The following is a 17266-nucleotide window of genomic DNA, read 5'->3' on the forward strand; positions in this document are numbered from 1 at the left end:
AGAACGGGGAGTAGGGTGGGTTGGCTCGGTTTAGGCCAGATTCTCAGCCAGAGGGCAAGGAAGACAACACGCTAGCTAAACACCCCGAGCTTGGTTCGACAGTACACACGCTGGAATTCAAGCGCCTCAAATATTCCCTGCTCACTATGTGACGGAAACTGATGGAACTAGAAATGCTAGCACCTGCAGGGCTGAGCTTAGCAGCACAGTACACTCTAGCCCGCAGACACTGACTCACAGAGTAGACGTTCGCAACAACATTACCAAGATGATATTTACCCTAGCCTTCAAACTAAGTTCAGCTGAATTCAGGCTCGCTTGTATCCTGTTAAATGCGGGAAGTACAGTGTGCATTACTACCTCTGATGGCACGCGTTTTAGCCTGCCATACAGAGTGTGTATCATACAGATTGTATGTTAGTTGGGTATTGAGTGAGACAGGTTTGTCCCCGAAGCACAGTTTGATCTGTCTCTGACAGCGTCTGTCACTCTCTCTCTCTCTCTCTCTCAAAATGTCAGTGCGCATCAGTGTGTTTGGTTGGTTGCTGGCTGGTTCCTTCAAGCATCAGAAAGCCTGACTCCCACACAATCACACCAGAGAGAGGGAAGGAGAGTGAGGGAGGGCTAGAGAGAAGAAAGGAGGGGGGGGGTCCATCTGGTCCTGTGTTCACACTCAGTTTCACAAACTGAATAAAATGACAGGAGGAATCCTCCTCTGAGTACAGTGGCTCTCCTCCGTGTCTCCTCTATTTGTCTCCTTCTCTCCTTCCAGGGTTCTCATGTCGCTATGGTTTCTGTCTGCATCTCATTCATTCTAATATGTTCAAGAGAACGAGCCCAAGGAATGCTCTTCCACAGAATGAAATAGGATGTCAAATACTCAACCTTAAAGCACTGTTCACTGTCTGAGTGTCACGCAGAGAGTGAATAGTGGTCCCCAAGGTACTGATTCCGACTTAGGAATGTACCCCTTTCCTACACACTTCTCAGTAGTTGGTATTCCCACTTACCTTATGCAGGTGCGTATCGGGCTTTGCAGACGTGGTTCCCTTGCGCTCGCTGAATACATTTAATTCAACCGCTGAAAACCCTCCTACTTGCTGGCTAACAGATTTTCCCGTGGAGTTTTCAATTCAACAGGGTTCCCAGTACATTTATCTTAAGCCATCCCTTTAAATACGCTGTACCTTTTAGTTCGAATTTTGTCCACAGACTAGAATATATCGAGAGAACGGGGTTCAGAATATTAAGGATCAATGAAAGAAAGCCACCTAAATGTACAGTTCATTCAGAAAAGTGTTCAGACCCCTTCCCTTTTTCCACATTTTGTTACGTTACAGTATTATCCTAAAATGGATTAAATAAATACAAATCCTCATCAATCTACAAACAATACCCCATAATGACAAAGCAAAAATAGGTTTTTAGAAATGTATGTATTCAGACCCTTTGCTATGAGGTACATCCTGTTTCCATTGATCATCCTTGAAATGTTTCTACAACTTGATTGGAGACCACCTGTGGTCAATTCAATTGATTGGACATGATTTGGAAAGGCAAAAACCTGTCTCTATAAAAGGTCCCACAGTTGACAGTGCATGTCAGAGCAAAATCCAAGCCATGATGTCGAAGGAATTGTCAGTAGAGCTCAGAGACAGGATTGTGTCAAGGCACAGATCTGGGGAAGGGTACCAAAAATGTTCCGCAGCATTGAAGGTCCCCAAGAACACAGTGGCCACCATCATTCTTAAATGGAAGAAGTTTGGAACCACCAAGAGTCTTCCTAGAGCTGGCTGCCCGGCCAAACTGAGCGGGAGAAGGGCTTTGATCAGGGAGGTGACCAAGAACCCGATGGTCACTCCAGAGTTCCTCTGTGGAGATGGGAGAATCTTCCAGAAGGACAACCATCTCTGCAGCACTCCACCAATCAGGCCTTTATGGTAGATTGGCCAGACGAAAGAATCTCCTCAGTAAAAGGCACATGACTGAAAATAGCTGTGCAGTGATGCTCCCCATCCAACCTAACAGAGCTTGAGAGGATCTGCAGAAAATAATGGGAGAAACTCCCCAAATACAGGTGTGCCAAGCTTGTAGTGTCATCCCTAAGTAGACTCTAGGTTGTAATCGCTGCCAAAGGGCTTCAACAAAGTACTGAGTAAAGGGTCTGAAGACTTATGTAAATATCATATTTCAGTTTAAAAAAAATTTATACCGGTTTTTGATTTGTCATTATGGGGTATTGTGTTGATATTGATGAGGGGCAAAAAACAATTTAATACATTTTAGAATAAGGCTGTAACGCAGCAAAATGTGGAAAAAGTAAAGGGGTCTGAATAATTCCGAATGCATAATTCATGTGTTTCAGCGTCAATTGGCAGATTTAAAAATCCTTTGATCTTGTCGATTTTTTAGGAGAGCCTGGGCGCACGAATGAAAGAAAACAGTGGTTTGATTCATTCAGATCTTCAACCCATGTTAATGTTGGATGATTAATGTACATAGTATTATAGTAGGGAGAATACTGTACAATAGTAGTCTATACCCTCATCTATTACCTGCACTAACCATGGAACTGTGTGATGGCACGACCAAGTATTGCGCCATGCGATGGGTTCAAACTGTTACAGCTCGGTCTGCGCTCCGCGCCATAACGATTTAATTTAGCCTACGTCTTTAAAAAATATATATATTATCAACTGTTACTAATGATGCTCAGCAACAACCACACGTCCGTGCCAGCGTTTACAGAGGAAGCACGTGAAGGTAAACAAAACCATGTCATTTAATGGAATGATAATGTCGGTTGTACCAAAACGAAGGGAACTAAAGAGTAAGTAAATTGGCAGTTGAATATGTGTGGTTGTTATGCCTGCTAAACGGTCCATACTGAGAGTGGCTAATATTTATACATGATAGAAACAGGAGACAGAGGCAGTATATCGTTTAAGACACTGTGGAGTTCCCATCCCTGCAAGTTAAAAGGCAGCGCAATTTAAATTCTGCATAATGGAACAGCATTTCATACACTTTACTGTGGGAAAGTTGTGTTGATAAGCTTCAGTTGGCTGCCATATGACCGGTGTCCCATTTGTCTCCAGCGATTAAAAAAGGTCAAATGGAAACAAGTGTCATTTATATTTACAACTCCCTTATCCGAACGGACGACTCATCTACCTAGCTCGTATCAATACCTCTTATCAAGTTGCAAGTAACAGCGCACGGATAAAGGTGTTATTTCCATTGGAAAAGGTCAAAGGTGGTGGAATTATTAGGGAATAAGGTCAAAGGTCAGAAGACGGCGTATCTGTAGACACACGTCCAGCGCACATTCATTTAGTCCATCTCCACCCTCAAACGAATCGCGGGTGAACGGCGTGCTTTTCTCATGCTTCAGTTCAAGGTCAGAATAGGCATAGAGAGAAAAGTGCATTAAAAAGGGAATTCCGTTCCATTTACACACGCTTGACTCGGGTCGGAAATCGTCTCCCTAACGAATAGTTCTCATTGAATGTTCCCTCTTTAAGTCTATGCTGTCTTGAGGCTATAGGCCTACCTTGTATCGCTCTGTTATACACAAGCAAATATCAATTCCATTAAGACTACTACAGTAAAACTAACGGACATAAGGGTTGATCACTTTCAACAGAGACCTGATGTACAGGGTCGTGTGAGGACAAGAATCTATACAATACTATACGGTACTACTGCATGCCTAGTGCCGGATCACCTGGTATGTGCTGGAATACCTGGTATGACCAGTGAGAGTTCTATTTAGTGATGTTGCAGTGTCGACAGACTGACAGTTCCTTCAGTTCCTGACAGCTCCACAGGTAGAAATTAGTGAATGGGGGAGAGATGAGGTGCTGCTTTTGCAGACTTCAATGTGTGTGTGTGTGATTTTGTCTGTGCATGGGTTTGATTACATTTGAGCAGTGTGTGTGTGTGTGTGTGTGTGTGTGTGCGCGCACGCGTGTTCGTGTGTGTGTGATTTTGTCTGTGCATGTGTTTGATTACATTCGAGCAGTGTGTGTGTGTGTGTGTGTGTGTTGGTATGTTTGTTACAGCGGCAGTGGGCGCAGCATGATTTCCTTTCGTCAGAGGGAGTGGGTTTATTGTGAGCCAGTCCTACCCTGGGACAACTGTAATTATAACTGCCACCGTTATGGTGACTGTAACAGCCACACAGCACCAGAGAGAGAGAGAGAGAGAATGAGTAGGAGGCTATTTGTATTCATGTATATGTATGTATGCATGTATGAATGCGCACAAGCATATTGAGTGAGCGTACGCAGCAAGTCAATGGAACCATCCGTTTATCGAGGTGTGCAGTCCTGACCATGGCACATGCATTTCCAGGTTGTCCCTAGTTTGTACTGTATCTGAATCAGTAAAATGGATTTCTATTTTCAATAAATGTGTGAGGTGGGAGTGTTTGTATATCTACAGTGTGTGTGTGTGTGTGTGTGTGTGTGTGTGTGTGTGTGTGTGTGTGTGTGTGTGTACAGTCACTCACCACGCCCTGAGCAGCTATGAGCGCGGCCAATGTGCTCCTGCCTGAGGTTCCGGGGGTGCAGAGAGACAGACGGATCTCCTGTCCTCCCACCAATGTTTTGTCCATCTCTATCAGAATGGCCTCCGCCTGCTCTGCACTCTCATACTCCACCACCCCGAAGCCACGCACCGGGCTGCCCTCATCCTGGGCCAGCTGTAACACAGAGAATACATGTTACAACCACACACCTCACTCGAAACAGCACAGAGCTAACGAACAAACAAGCAAACAAAACCGTGCGTGAACACTCTCCTATTCCATCACAGTTACAGTGTGTGTGGAGTATTTCATGCCACCAGAGACTGGCAGTTACTCGACACATTGGAAAGAATTGACAAAAGAATACCTGACCACTGTGACTGACCCAAAATCAAGGAAACCTTTGACACCGTACAGACTCAGTGAGCATACAGTAACATTGCTATTGAGAGAGGCCGCCGACGGCAGACCTGGTTCTCAAGAGAAGACAGGCCATGTGCACACTGCCCACAATATGAGGTGGAAACTGAGCTGCACTTCCTAACCTCCTGCCAAATGTATGACCATAGAGACACATATTTCCCTCAGATTACACAGACCCACAAAGAATTTGAAAACAAATCCAATTTTGATCAACTCCCATATCTATTGGGTGAAATACCACAGTGTGCCATCACAGACGCAAGATGAGTGACCTGTTGCCACAAGAAAAGGGCAACCAGTGAAGAACCAACACCATTGTAAATACAACCTATGTTCATATCATTTCCCTTAACTATTTGCACATCATTACAACACTGTATATAGACATAATATGACAAGTCTGTTATTTTGGAACTTTTGTGAGTGTAATGTTAACTGTACATTCTGTATTGTTTATTTCACTTTTGTTTATTAACTATTTCACTTGCTTTGGCAATGTAAACACAGAGAGAGAGAGAGAGAGAGAGAGAGTGCGAGAGATTTACACCAAAATGGATAAACATGTCCACCAAAATATACGCTTGCTTTATCGACTTCCAAAAAGCATTTGATTCTATTTGGCATACAGGACTGTTCTACAAAGTTATTGAAAGTGGTGTAGGGGGTAAAACATATGACATACAGTGGGGCAAAAAAGTATTTAGTCAGCCACCAATTGTGCAAGTTCTCCCACTTAAAAAGATGAGAGAGGCCTGTAATTGTCATCATAGGTACACTTCAATTATGACAGACAAGATGAGAAGAAACAAATCCAGAAAATCACATTGAAGGATTTTTAATGAATTTATTTGCAAATTGTGGTGGAAAATAAGTATTTGGTCACCTACAAACAAGCAAGATTTCTGGCTCTCACAGACCTGTAACTTCTTCTTTAAGAGGCTCCTCTGTCCTCCACTCGTTACCTGTATTAATGGCACCCGTTTGAATTTGTTATCAGTATAAAAGACACCTGTCCACAACCTCAAACAGTCACACTCCAAACTCCACTATGGCCAAGACCAAAGAGCTGTCAAAGGACACCAGAAACAAAATTGTAGACCTGCACCAGGCTGGGAAGACTGAATCTGCAATAGGTAAGCAGCTTGGTTTGAAGAAATCAGCTGTGGGAGCAATTATTAGGAAATGGAAGACATACAAGACCACTGATAATCTCCCTCGATCTGGGGCTCCACGCAAGATCTCACCCCGTGGGGTCAAAATGATCACAAGAACGGTGAGCAAAAATCCCAGAACCACACGGGGGACATAGTGAATGACCTGCAGAGAGCTGGGACCAAAGTAACAAAGCCTACCATCAGTAACACACTACGCCGCCAGGGACTCAAATCCTGCAGTGCCAGACGTGTCCCCCCGCTTAAGCCAGTACATGTCCAGGCCCATCTGAAGTTTGCTAGAGAGCATTTGGATGATCCAGAAGAAGATTGGGAAAATGTCATATGGTCAGATGAAACCAAAATATAACTTTTTGGTAAAAACTCAACTAGTCGTATTTGGAGGACAAAGAATGCTGAGTTGCATCCAAAGAACACCATACCTACTGTGAAGCATGGGGGTGGAAACATCATGCTTTGGGGCTGTTTTTCTGCAAAGGGAAGAGGGCGACTGATCCGTGTAAAGGAAAGAATGAATGGGGCCATATATCGTGAGATTTTGAGTGAAAACCTCCTTCCATCAGCAAGGGCATTGAAGATGAAACGTGGCTGGGTCTTTCTGCATGACAATGATCCCAAACACACCGCCCGGGCAACGAAGGAGTGGCTTTGTCAGAAGCATTTCAAGGTCCTGGAGTGGCCTAGCCAGTCTCCAGATCTCAACCCCATAGAAAATCTTTGGAGGGAGTTGAAAGTCCGTGTTGCCCAGCAACAGCCCCAAAACATCACTGCTCTAGAGGAGACCTGCATGGAGGAATGGGCCAAAATACCAGCAACAGTGTGTGAAAACCTTGTGAAGACGCACAGAAAACGTTTGACCTCTGTCATTGCCAACAAAGGGTATATAACAAAGTTTTGAGATAAACTTCTGTTATTGACCGAATACTTATTTTCCACCATAATTTGCAAATAAATTCATTAAAAATCCTACAATGTGATTTTCTGGATTTTTTTCCCTAATTTTGTCTGTCCTCTGTGATTGTTGAAGTGTACCTATGATGAAAATTACCAGCCTCTCTCATCTTTTAAGTGGGAGAACTTGCACAATTGGTGGCTGACTAAATACTTTTTTGCCCCACTGTAATTAAATCAATGTATACTGGCAATACGTGCAGCATTAACATTGGCAAGAAAAGAACAGAATTCTTTAACCAGGGGCGGGGCCTTCGTCAGTGTTTTAATCTGAGCTCTGCACTCTTCAATACTTACATCAACGAATTGGCCACTATTCTAGAAAAATCCTCAGTCCCTGGTGTTAGTCTCCACAATTCAGAAGTTAAATGCCTACTCTTCGCAGATGACCTATGCCTGCTGTCACCCACAGCACATGGCCTACAGCAGAGCCTGGACCTGCTAGAGCAGTACCGCCAGACCTGGACCCTGGCAGTAAACCCCAAAAAGACTAAAATAATGATTTTCCAGAGAAGATCCAGATCTCAGGGAATTAGACCAAAGTTCTCAATTGGTACAAAATATATAGAGTACTGCACACACTACAATTACTTAGGTTTAAAAATAAGCTCAACTGGACACCTTAATGAGGCAGTGAATGAACAGAGAGAAAGCACGCAGGGCATTCTACGCCATTAAAAAGCTAAATCAAATTGAAATTCCTATTCAAATTTGTCTAAAACTAATTGAATATGTCATTGAACCAATTGCACTTTATGGCAGCGAGGTGTGGGGTCCACTTGCAAAACAAGATTACATCAAATGGGACAAACACCACATTGAAACCCTGCATGCAGAGTTCTGTAAGATTATCCTACATGTCCAGAGGAAAACTACAAACAATGCATGCAGGGCAGAATTAGGCCAATATACACTAATAATAAAAACTCAAAAAAGAGCAATTAAGTTTTGGAAACATCTAAAATACTGTGACCCCTTCTCATATCATTACAAGCCCTGCAATACCAAGAGCTGAGCAAAGAAAAGTCCCCTCATTCAGCTGGTCCTGGGGCTGAGTTCACAAACCTGTTCTACTAACACACTGAAGCCTCAGGACCAGAACATCCAATCAATCAGGATAAACCAAAACTACAACACAGTCAAAACAAAACTATATTGATTATTGGGAAACACAAGCACAAACACAAAGCAAAATGCAGTGCTATCTGGCTTACTGATGAAAACCTTGACAAAGTACAGGCTCAGTGAGAACAGCCTTGCCATTGAGAAGGGTAGACACAGGAAAACATGGCTCCCTGTCGAGGAAAGGCTGTGCAACCACTGCACAACAGCAGAACCTGAGACGGAGCTGCATTTCCTGACAAAATATTTAAAAAATATAAAACAATTTCCCCCAATTTGAAACCCTTATTCAAAGTTTCAAAGACCTGAAAGTAGACTACCCGTCCTGTTGGGGGAGGACGCAGAGAGCTGTGGGTTGGCAGCGCACTACATTGCTGCCTGCCATAAGTTGAGGGACAGTGTCTGACAGACCAATGAACCTGCACATGAACTCTACTGTATACTTATTGTTATTGTTGACTGTATGGTTATTTTGACACTTGGTTATTGTTGTTACTGTTGTCCCGTTGACAATTTTGATTCTCATTTTTATATTGAAAATATCCCAAATAAGCTTTGGCAATATGTACATTGTTACGACATGCCAATAAAGCAAATTGGGGAGGGAGGGAGGGAGGGAGGGAGAGAGAGAAATTGAGAGAGAGAGTCTACAGCGGATTGTTAAAGAGCTCTGTTCAGCCCATTATCAAAGTGTCTGGCTTTCACAGAATCCACCTGAGCATCCCTTCAATCTCCACCGAGTTTGGTAAATCTGCATTTAGTTCTTTCTTTTTTTTCACCTCTCACGTGGAATGATCTCCCAAACTCCTTAAAGTTGGTGGAGTTGGTGCCTCCAGGGTAATTCAGGCAGATGTTAGAGGGCCTTTTTTTTACTGAAGAATGTGTTTGTTTCATTTGATTGTGTATTGCTTTTCATGCACAGTGTAATTGATGTGTATAATCTGCGAAAGAGACAGCGATCTCAGCATATCTTCCTGCTTGAATAAAGGTTTGATAAAATCTAAAACAATAAGTATTAGTAGATACAGTGGGTATCGCTGTATTCACCAAATTCTTATTTACAACGACGACCTAGGAACAGTCAGTGAACTGCCTTGTTCAGGGGCAGAACGACAGATTTTTTACCTTGTCAGCTCGGGGATTCGATCCACCAACCTTTCGGTTACTGGCCCAACACTCTAACCACTAGGCTACCTGCCGCTACCTGCCATGCTTAGCTCCATCCTGATTATTTTTATCCAGAACAACACCCAAATCTTTGCCGATATCAAGCATAACATGATGCAGCCACCGCCACGTTTGAGAATAAGGAGGCATTTACTCAGTGACGTGTTGTGTTGGATTTGAAGAATCCAACAGAGTAATGTTTTTTTCCAGTATTACTTCAGTGCCTTAATCTGTATATTTGTATTCTTCTTTTCACACTGTCATTTAGGACATTATTGTGGAGTCACTATAATGCAGTTGATCCATCCTCAGTTTTCTCCCATCACAGTCATTGAACTCCGTAGCTGTTTTAAAATCACCAATGGCCTCATGGTGACATCCCTGAGCAGTTACCTTTCTGTTCTGCAGCTCAGTTCAGAAGGACCATGCTTAAAGAGATATTAAATATGTTATTGTTAGTCGTCTACCAATCACTGCCCTTCTTTACGAGGCTTTCGCAAAGCTCCCTGGTCTTTGTAGTTTAATCTGTGCTTGAAATTCAACACTTGACTGAGGGACAGATGTATATATGGGGGACAGAGGAAGGGTTAGTCATTCAAAAATCCTTTCAACCCCTATTATTTCACACGGAGTGAATCCATGTAACTTATTGTGATTTGTTAAGCCGCATTAGTTAAATCTTGTCTAAACATTGGGGGGTGAATATTACTAATATTTTAGTAATTGGATTTTTATTCATTGGTAAAAATGGATCAAATGTTTATTTCACTTTGACACTGGAGTATTGTGTGTAGATAAATGCCCCCCCCACCAAAAAAAAAAAAACAAATCACAAATAAATCTATTTCAATCCCTCTTTTGGAATGCAACAAAATGTGAAAGAAATCCAAGGGTAAAGTCTCCTGACACAGAGTTATTATTGCTACACGGGTCGCAGTCCATCAATAGGAGTGAAAGCAGATATGGAGGGATGGAAGGAGGGAGGGGAAGAGAGACAGATAGATGGATGGATGGAGAGAAGGAGAGAGGTCAGTCAGTAAATCCCCTGCCTGGAAATGTGTCAATTTAAGCCCACTGTAATTTGACAAGGAACCATTCAGCATCGTACTTGATTACGTCCCAAATGGCACCCTATTCCCCTTGTATAGTGCACTACTTCTGATCAGGGCCCATTGAGAATAGGGGGCCATTTGGGATTTTAATTTAAAAACTTGTGTCCGTCAGCAGAAGGGATCACTTAAATAATGCATGGGACCCGCAGTCCTGTCATACACTTACATGGCAGCCTAATGGAAAGGTATGTCACTGTAACTGTGCGCGTGACATTCAAACGTGAACCTTGAAAATGCAGACCAACTGACAATAACATAGGCTTCCTGCTCACTGCCGGCCACAGTTCAGCTAGACGGAAAGGTTTGACAAGGCAGGACTGAATCGCATGTAGTACAGATTCTCCATACTATAACGAGGCTGCTGTCATAACCCTCCATCGCACATCCTCTCACACCACCATTTCCTCTCAACTCCCACTCGTCTGCCAGTCCCTCCGGTCTGAGGAGAGAGGGATGAGGAGGAGAGGTGTGTAGGAGGAGGTCGATAGGCCATCAGCATACATTAGCCATACACTATGGAAATTACCTTCCTCTCCTCTTTACCAGTCTACCACTTCAACGCCCTGAGGGAGGGAGGGAGGTTGCCGTGAGTGAGTGATGGCTGCGAGGGCAAAGCAAGAGAGAGAGAGAGAATGAGTTAGAAAAAGAGAGCGAGGCACATACATAGACTGCAATCTCACACAAACACATTAAACTGTTATGCTCATTCATATTCTACACAAAGTGTGTGTGCGTTCAGTGCGAAGGCCAAATTACAGAGGAAGAACTTTTTGAGGCTATTAAATCCTTTCTGTCTGGAAAAACCCCAGGGCTTGATTGGATACCGGTAGAGGTATATCAAGCCTTTTTTGATGTACTAAAAGCTCCATTGTTAGATTGTTTTAACTACCACTATAGAAATGGTAGTCTGTCAGGTACTCAGCAGGAAGGTCTGATTTCTCTATTATTAAACAAGACCCAGATGGCAAATATAAAGATCCAGTCTATCTAAAAAAAACTGGAGGTCTCTTACACTTCAATGTTGTGATGCAAAAAATACTAGCGAAATGCATAGCACTCAGAATTAAAAGGGTTTTACCAGGTATTGTTCATCCTGATCAGACAGGTTTTTTTTATATGGACGATACAGTGGAGATAAGATACGACAACTACTCAAAATAATAGAACATCATGAAACATCTAAGAAGCCAGGCCTGGTATTTATAGTGGATTTTGAAAAGGCATTTGATAGAGTAAGACTGGATTTTATTTATAAATGGCTGGATTTTTTTAATTTGGGTAATTCTCTTATAAAATGGGTAAAAATAATGTATAGCAACCCCAGGTGTAAAATAGTAAATAACGGCTACTTCTCAGAGAGTTTTGAATTGTCAAGGGGAATTAAACAAGGGTGTCTGCAGTCACCATATCTATTCGTTATTTCCATCGAAAAGCTAGCTATTATCCGATCCAGTAACAACAGAGGATTAGAAATCCAAGTCTTAAAAACAGAGTTGTCCATGTATGCTGATGACTCAAGTTTTAAATTAAGTCCGCAAGATAGATCCCTGCAATGTCTCATTGAGGATCTAGATAGGTTTTAGTCCAGAGAGTACAGAAAAGTTCATTATGATAAGTGTAGAATATTACGTATTGGATCTTCAAAAAATACAACTTTTACATCACCCTGCAGTTTACCTAAAACAAATGGGCTGATGGCATTCATCAGTTTACTCACTTACTTATGGCGCTGCCTACTCCTGATAATTCATTTTTCAAATCATATGAAAAAAAACATTTAGCTTTATCTGGGACGCTGAACCAGACAAAATAAAACGTGCCTATCTATATAATGAATTGTGGGTGGGTTTAGATTATTAAATATAAAAGCACTAAACCTCTCTCTTTAGGGTTCAAGTTTTACTTGAACCCTAAATGGTTCTCAAGTAGATTAAGAAAAGCTCATCTATCGTTTAAAAATGGCCTTTTTGCCTTTGTGCAGATTGCCATGTCTCATTTTCGATTAATTGAAAATTACTTTTTTCAAAGTATCTCTCTTTCAAACAAGCATTGCAGAGATGGCTAAACTTTCAATTTCATCCCCCTGAAAAGATACAACAAACATTACAACAATTATTATGGCTGAACTCAAATGTGCTGGTTGATAAAATACCTGTATTTATGGGAAAGATGTTTGGTAAGGCTATTTAGTTCTTAAATTATGTTGTAAATTGGAATGGTAGAGTTATGTCCTTCATGGAGTTATCAGAATTGTATGGGAAGGTCTGCTCAATCCAAGAGTACAACCAATTAATTACAGCATTACCCAAAAAATGAAGGAGGCAGGTGGCAGCGGGAGGAGATAGGGAACTTGTCTGTCTGCCCAATATAAAGGATCAAAGCTGGCGGAGGAATAAAAATAGCATAAATAGGAAAGTATACCAGTTTAATTTGAGGACCAGGATGTTGACAACTGTGCCATACAGATTGCAAAAAATCATTGGGAAGAGATTTTTGTTGTACCGATTCCATGGTACAGGGTGTATGAGTTGATATATAAAACAACGAAATATTCAAGACTTTGTGCTTTTCAGCCAAAATTATTATATATAATTCTTGCCACCAACAAAATGTTGAATATTTGGGGCATAAAATCATCGAAGCTCTGCAGATTTTGTTGTGAGGATACAGAATCAATAGAACATTTATTTTGGTATTGCCGTAGCCTGTTTCTGGTCTCAGGTTCAGGAATGGTGGAAAATGCATAGCATTGATCTAAAATTGACCCTAGAAATAGGAGATCTGGAGAGACATTAGTCAATTACTAATACTATTAGTAAAAGTATTTATCTTCAACTTGCAATCTGTGGATTCTATTAGATTAGATAGATTGAAATTGTATGTTAAACATCACAGTATAGTTGAAAGATATGTGTTGCGTAGAAACCCGAAGAGAGTGGCCAGCAGAGATAGATGGGATGGGCTGAGGGAAGCTGAGGGTTGAGATGTGGAATTGGAGACAAGTGGGAGTGGAGTTGCTGTGTGGGGGATAGAATGATGGTCAAAGATACGTTTTTTTTTTAAAGTCCAAATAAAACATAATAAAAAGTCAGTTTGAATGTCAGAGGGGCAGTGTTTTTACAACTAACGCCGGTTTGCCAGAGGCTGATGCCGTGCAGGTGTTTGTAGACATGCATATACACACAGACTCATTCAAATAATGTAGTAGTGCCAAACATACACACAAACATATACAGTTGGCATTGCTGTTCTGATTTTAGTTGTCCTTGATGTCCTTTGTTTTCAATGTATTTATATATATATATATTTTTCGCATTTGAATTTGTTTTCTTCTGTCTTTTCCTTTTTTCTCTTTAGTTCATTCTCTAGGAGGGTTCGGGTTCACGTTCTTTTGGCCTGGTGGGAGATCTGTCAACGTGCCCTTGAGCAGGGCATTGACCTTGGATGCTTCTGTGTGTCACTCTGAATGGGAGTCTGTTGGATGACTGGTGTGAAGCAGTTGTTGAGCGGCTTCACTGCAATAAAAAAATGACAAAAATAACAAACACATTTTTATTTAAAGTGTGTGTCCGTTTGTGTGTCTGTACACGTGTGTGTGTGTGTAATGCACTAATCTGACCCTGAGGGCTCTATATACAGAGCAGAGAGTAGGAGCTGTAATTTAGCTGGGTGTCAAGCATCTGAGAGGGAAACCAAACCCTCAGAACAGACACCAGCACCGACCCCATTGGGTAACACAGTAATACATCCGTTAATCAGCGTCTAACAGGTAAAAATACGAACACTACTGATGTTCTCGTCCAATGGTAAAGGAATAGGGAAATAAATGACAGCTGGCCAGTGTGCAATAGCTTTCCCTACGCAACCTGAAAATATGAACTGATGGCGAGAGGGTTTGGCTGACAGTGATCATTAGTGGCCTCCGCTCTGCACTTCCACTGAGCCAGTGACATCTTTCTCCACTCCTCCATTCTTCCCTTCCTTGGTCCCTGGTCCATGTCCAGTGCTGACATAAAAACTAAAACATTTAGAGAGAGCCCCACCACCCCCCATCCCCACTACCAGTCCCTTTATAATATGAATTGCATTCATCTCCCCCTCAGGATGAGGTTACTTCTGCTTCTTCAACATCACAATCATGTAAAAGGCCAGCTACTGTGGACACGTGTGTGTGTGTATGTGTGTGTGTGTGTGTGTGTGTGTGTGTGAAGTGTTCATTATTCCCATCTTTCTGTCTCTATCATGGTGTGTGTGTGTGTGTGTGTAGTGGTCATTATCCCCATCTTTCTGTCTCTAACATGGTGTGTGAGTGTAGTTGTCATTTGTCCAATCTTTCTGTCTCTACCATGGTGTGTGTGTGTAGCGGTCATTATCCCCATCTTTCTGTCTCTATCATGGTGTGTGTGTGGTGGTCATTATCCCCATCTTTCTGTCTCTATTATGGTGTGTGTGTGTGTGTGTGTGTGTAGTGGTCATTATCCCCATCTTTCTTTCTATCATGTTGTGTGTGTGTGTAGTGTTCATTATCCGCATCTTTCGGTCTCTACCATGGTGTGTGTGTAGTGGTCATTACCCCATATTTCTGTCACTACCATGAGAGAGTGTGTGTGTGTAGTGTTCATTATCCCCATCCTTCTGCCTCTACCATGTTGTGTGTGTGTGTGTGTGTAGTGTTCATTATCCCCATGTTTCTGTATCTATCATGGTGTGTGTGTGTAGTGGTCATTATCCCCATCTTTCTGTCTCTACCATGGTGTGTGTGTGTAGTGGTCATTATCCCCATCTTTCCGTCTCTACCATGGTGTGTGCGTGTGTAGTGGACATTATCCCCATCTTCCTGTCTCTATCATGGTGAGTGTGTGTGTGTAGTGTTCATTATCCCCATCTTTCTGTCTCTATCATGGTGAGTGTGTGTGCAGTGTCCATTATCCACATCTTTCTGTCTCTATCATGGTGTGTTTGTGTCTGTGTAGTGGTCATTATCCCCATGTTTCTGTCTCCTACATGGTGTGTGTGTAGTGGACATTATCCCCATCTTTCTGTCTCTACCACGGTGTGTGTGTGTAGTGGTCATTATCCCCATCTTTCTGTCTCTACCATGGTGTGTGTGTGTAGTGTTCATTATCCCCATCTTTCTGTCTCTATCATGGTGTGTGTGTATGTAGTGTTCATTATCCCCATCTTTGTCTCTATCATGGTGTGTGTGTGTGTGCGAGTGTGTAAAGAACATTGTGTGTGTGTGTGTGTACTGGTCATTATCCCCATTTTTCTGTCTCTGTAATGGTGTGTGTGTGTAGTGTTCATTATCCCCATCTTTCTGTCTCTACCATGGTGTGTGTGTGTAGTGGTCATTATCCCCATCTTTCCGTCTCTACCATGGTGTGTGCGTGTGTAGTGGACATTATCCCCATCTTCCTGTCTCTATCATGGTGAGTGTGTGTGTGCGCGAGTGTGTAAAGAACATTGTGTGTGTGTGTGTACTGGTCATTATCCCCATCTTTCTGTCTCTATCATGGTGTGTGTGTGTGTGTGTTTTAGTGTTCATTATTCCCATATTTCTGTCTCCATCATTGTGTGTGTGTGTGTAGTGTTCATTATCCCCATCTTTCTGTCTCTACCATGGTGTGTGTGTTCATTATCCCCATATTTCTGTCTCAATCATGGGGTGTGTGTGTGTGTAGTGGGCATTATCCCCATCTTTCTGTCTCTTACATGGTGTGTGTGTGTAGTGGACATTATCCCCATCTTTCTGTCTCTACCATGGTGTGTATGGGTGTGTAGTGGTCATTATCCCCATCTTTCTGTCTCTTACATGGTGTGTGTGTGTAGTGGTCATTATCCCAATCTTTCTGTCTCTATCATGGTGAGGGTGTGTAAAAAGAACATTGTGTGTGTGTGTGTGTAGTGTTCATTATCCCCATATTTCTGTCTCAATCATGGTGTGCGTGTGTGTAGTGGGCATTATCCCCATATTTCTTTCTCTATCATTGTGTGTGTGTGTGTGTAGTGCTCATTATCCCCATTTTTCTGTCTATCATGGTGTGTGTGTAGTGGTCATTATCCCCATCTTTCTGTCTCTAACATGGTGTGTGAGTGTAGTTGTCATTTGTCCAATCTTTCTGTCTCTACCATGGTGTGTGTGTGTGTAGTGTTCATTATCCCCATCTTTCTGTCTCTTACATGGTGTGTGTGTGTGTAGTGGTCATTATCCCCATCTTTCTGTCTCTACCATGGTGTGTGTGTGTAGTGGTCATTATCCCCATCTTTCTGTCTCTACCATGGTGTGTGTGTGTGTAGTGGTCATTATCCCCATCTTTCTGTCTCTATCATGGTGAGTGTGGGTGTGCGCGAGTGTGTAAAGAACATTGTGTGTGTGTGTGTACTGGTCATTATCCCCATCTTTCTGTCTCTATCATGGTGTGTGTGTGTGTGTGTGTGTGTTTAGTGTTCATTATTCCCATATTTCTGTCTCTATCATTGTGTGTGTGTGTGTGTAGTGTTCATTATCCCCATCTTTCTGTCTCTACCATGGTGTGTGTGTTCATTATCCCCATATTTCTGTCTCAATCATGGGGTGTGTGTGTGTGTAGTGGGCATTATCCCCATCTTTCTGTCTCTTACATGGTGTGTGTGTGTAGTGGACATTATCCCCATCTTTCTGTCTCTACCATGGTGTGTGTGGGTGTGTAGTGGTCATTATCCCCATCTTTCTGTCTCTTACATGGTGTGTGTGTGTAGTGGTCATTATCCCAATCTTTCTGTCTCTATCATGGTGAGTGTGTGTGTGC

The 17266-nt window shown here is 42.3% G+C and overlaps 1 protein-coding gene across 4 annotated transcripts in view; it reads right to left on the reverse strand.

Annotated features, from left to right (window-relative positions):
• Positions 1-17266, reverse strand: part of LOC112250676 (ribonucleoprotein PTB-binding 2) — a 92046-nt gene that overhangs the window by 11503 nt on the left and 63277 nt on the right. For all 4 annotated transcript variants that reach the window (XM_042321334.1, XM_042321325.1, XM_042321316.1 and 1 more), the window contains exon 4: positions 4514-4705. In XM_042321334.1, coding sequence (XP_042177268.1) covers positions 4514-4705 — 192 coding nt within the window. The remainder of the gene's footprint in view (positions 1-4513; positions 4706-17266) is intronic.

The sequence above is a fragment of the Oncorhynchus tshawytscha genome, linkage group LG01 (assembly GCF_018296145.1).
Source record: "Oncorhynchus tshawytscha isolate Ot180627B linkage group LG01, Otsh_v2.0, whole genome shotgun sequence".
Classification (NCBI taxonomy): domain Eukaryota; kingdom Metazoa; phylum Chordata; class Actinopteri; order Salmoniformes; family Salmonidae; genus Oncorhynchus; species Oncorhynchus tshawytscha.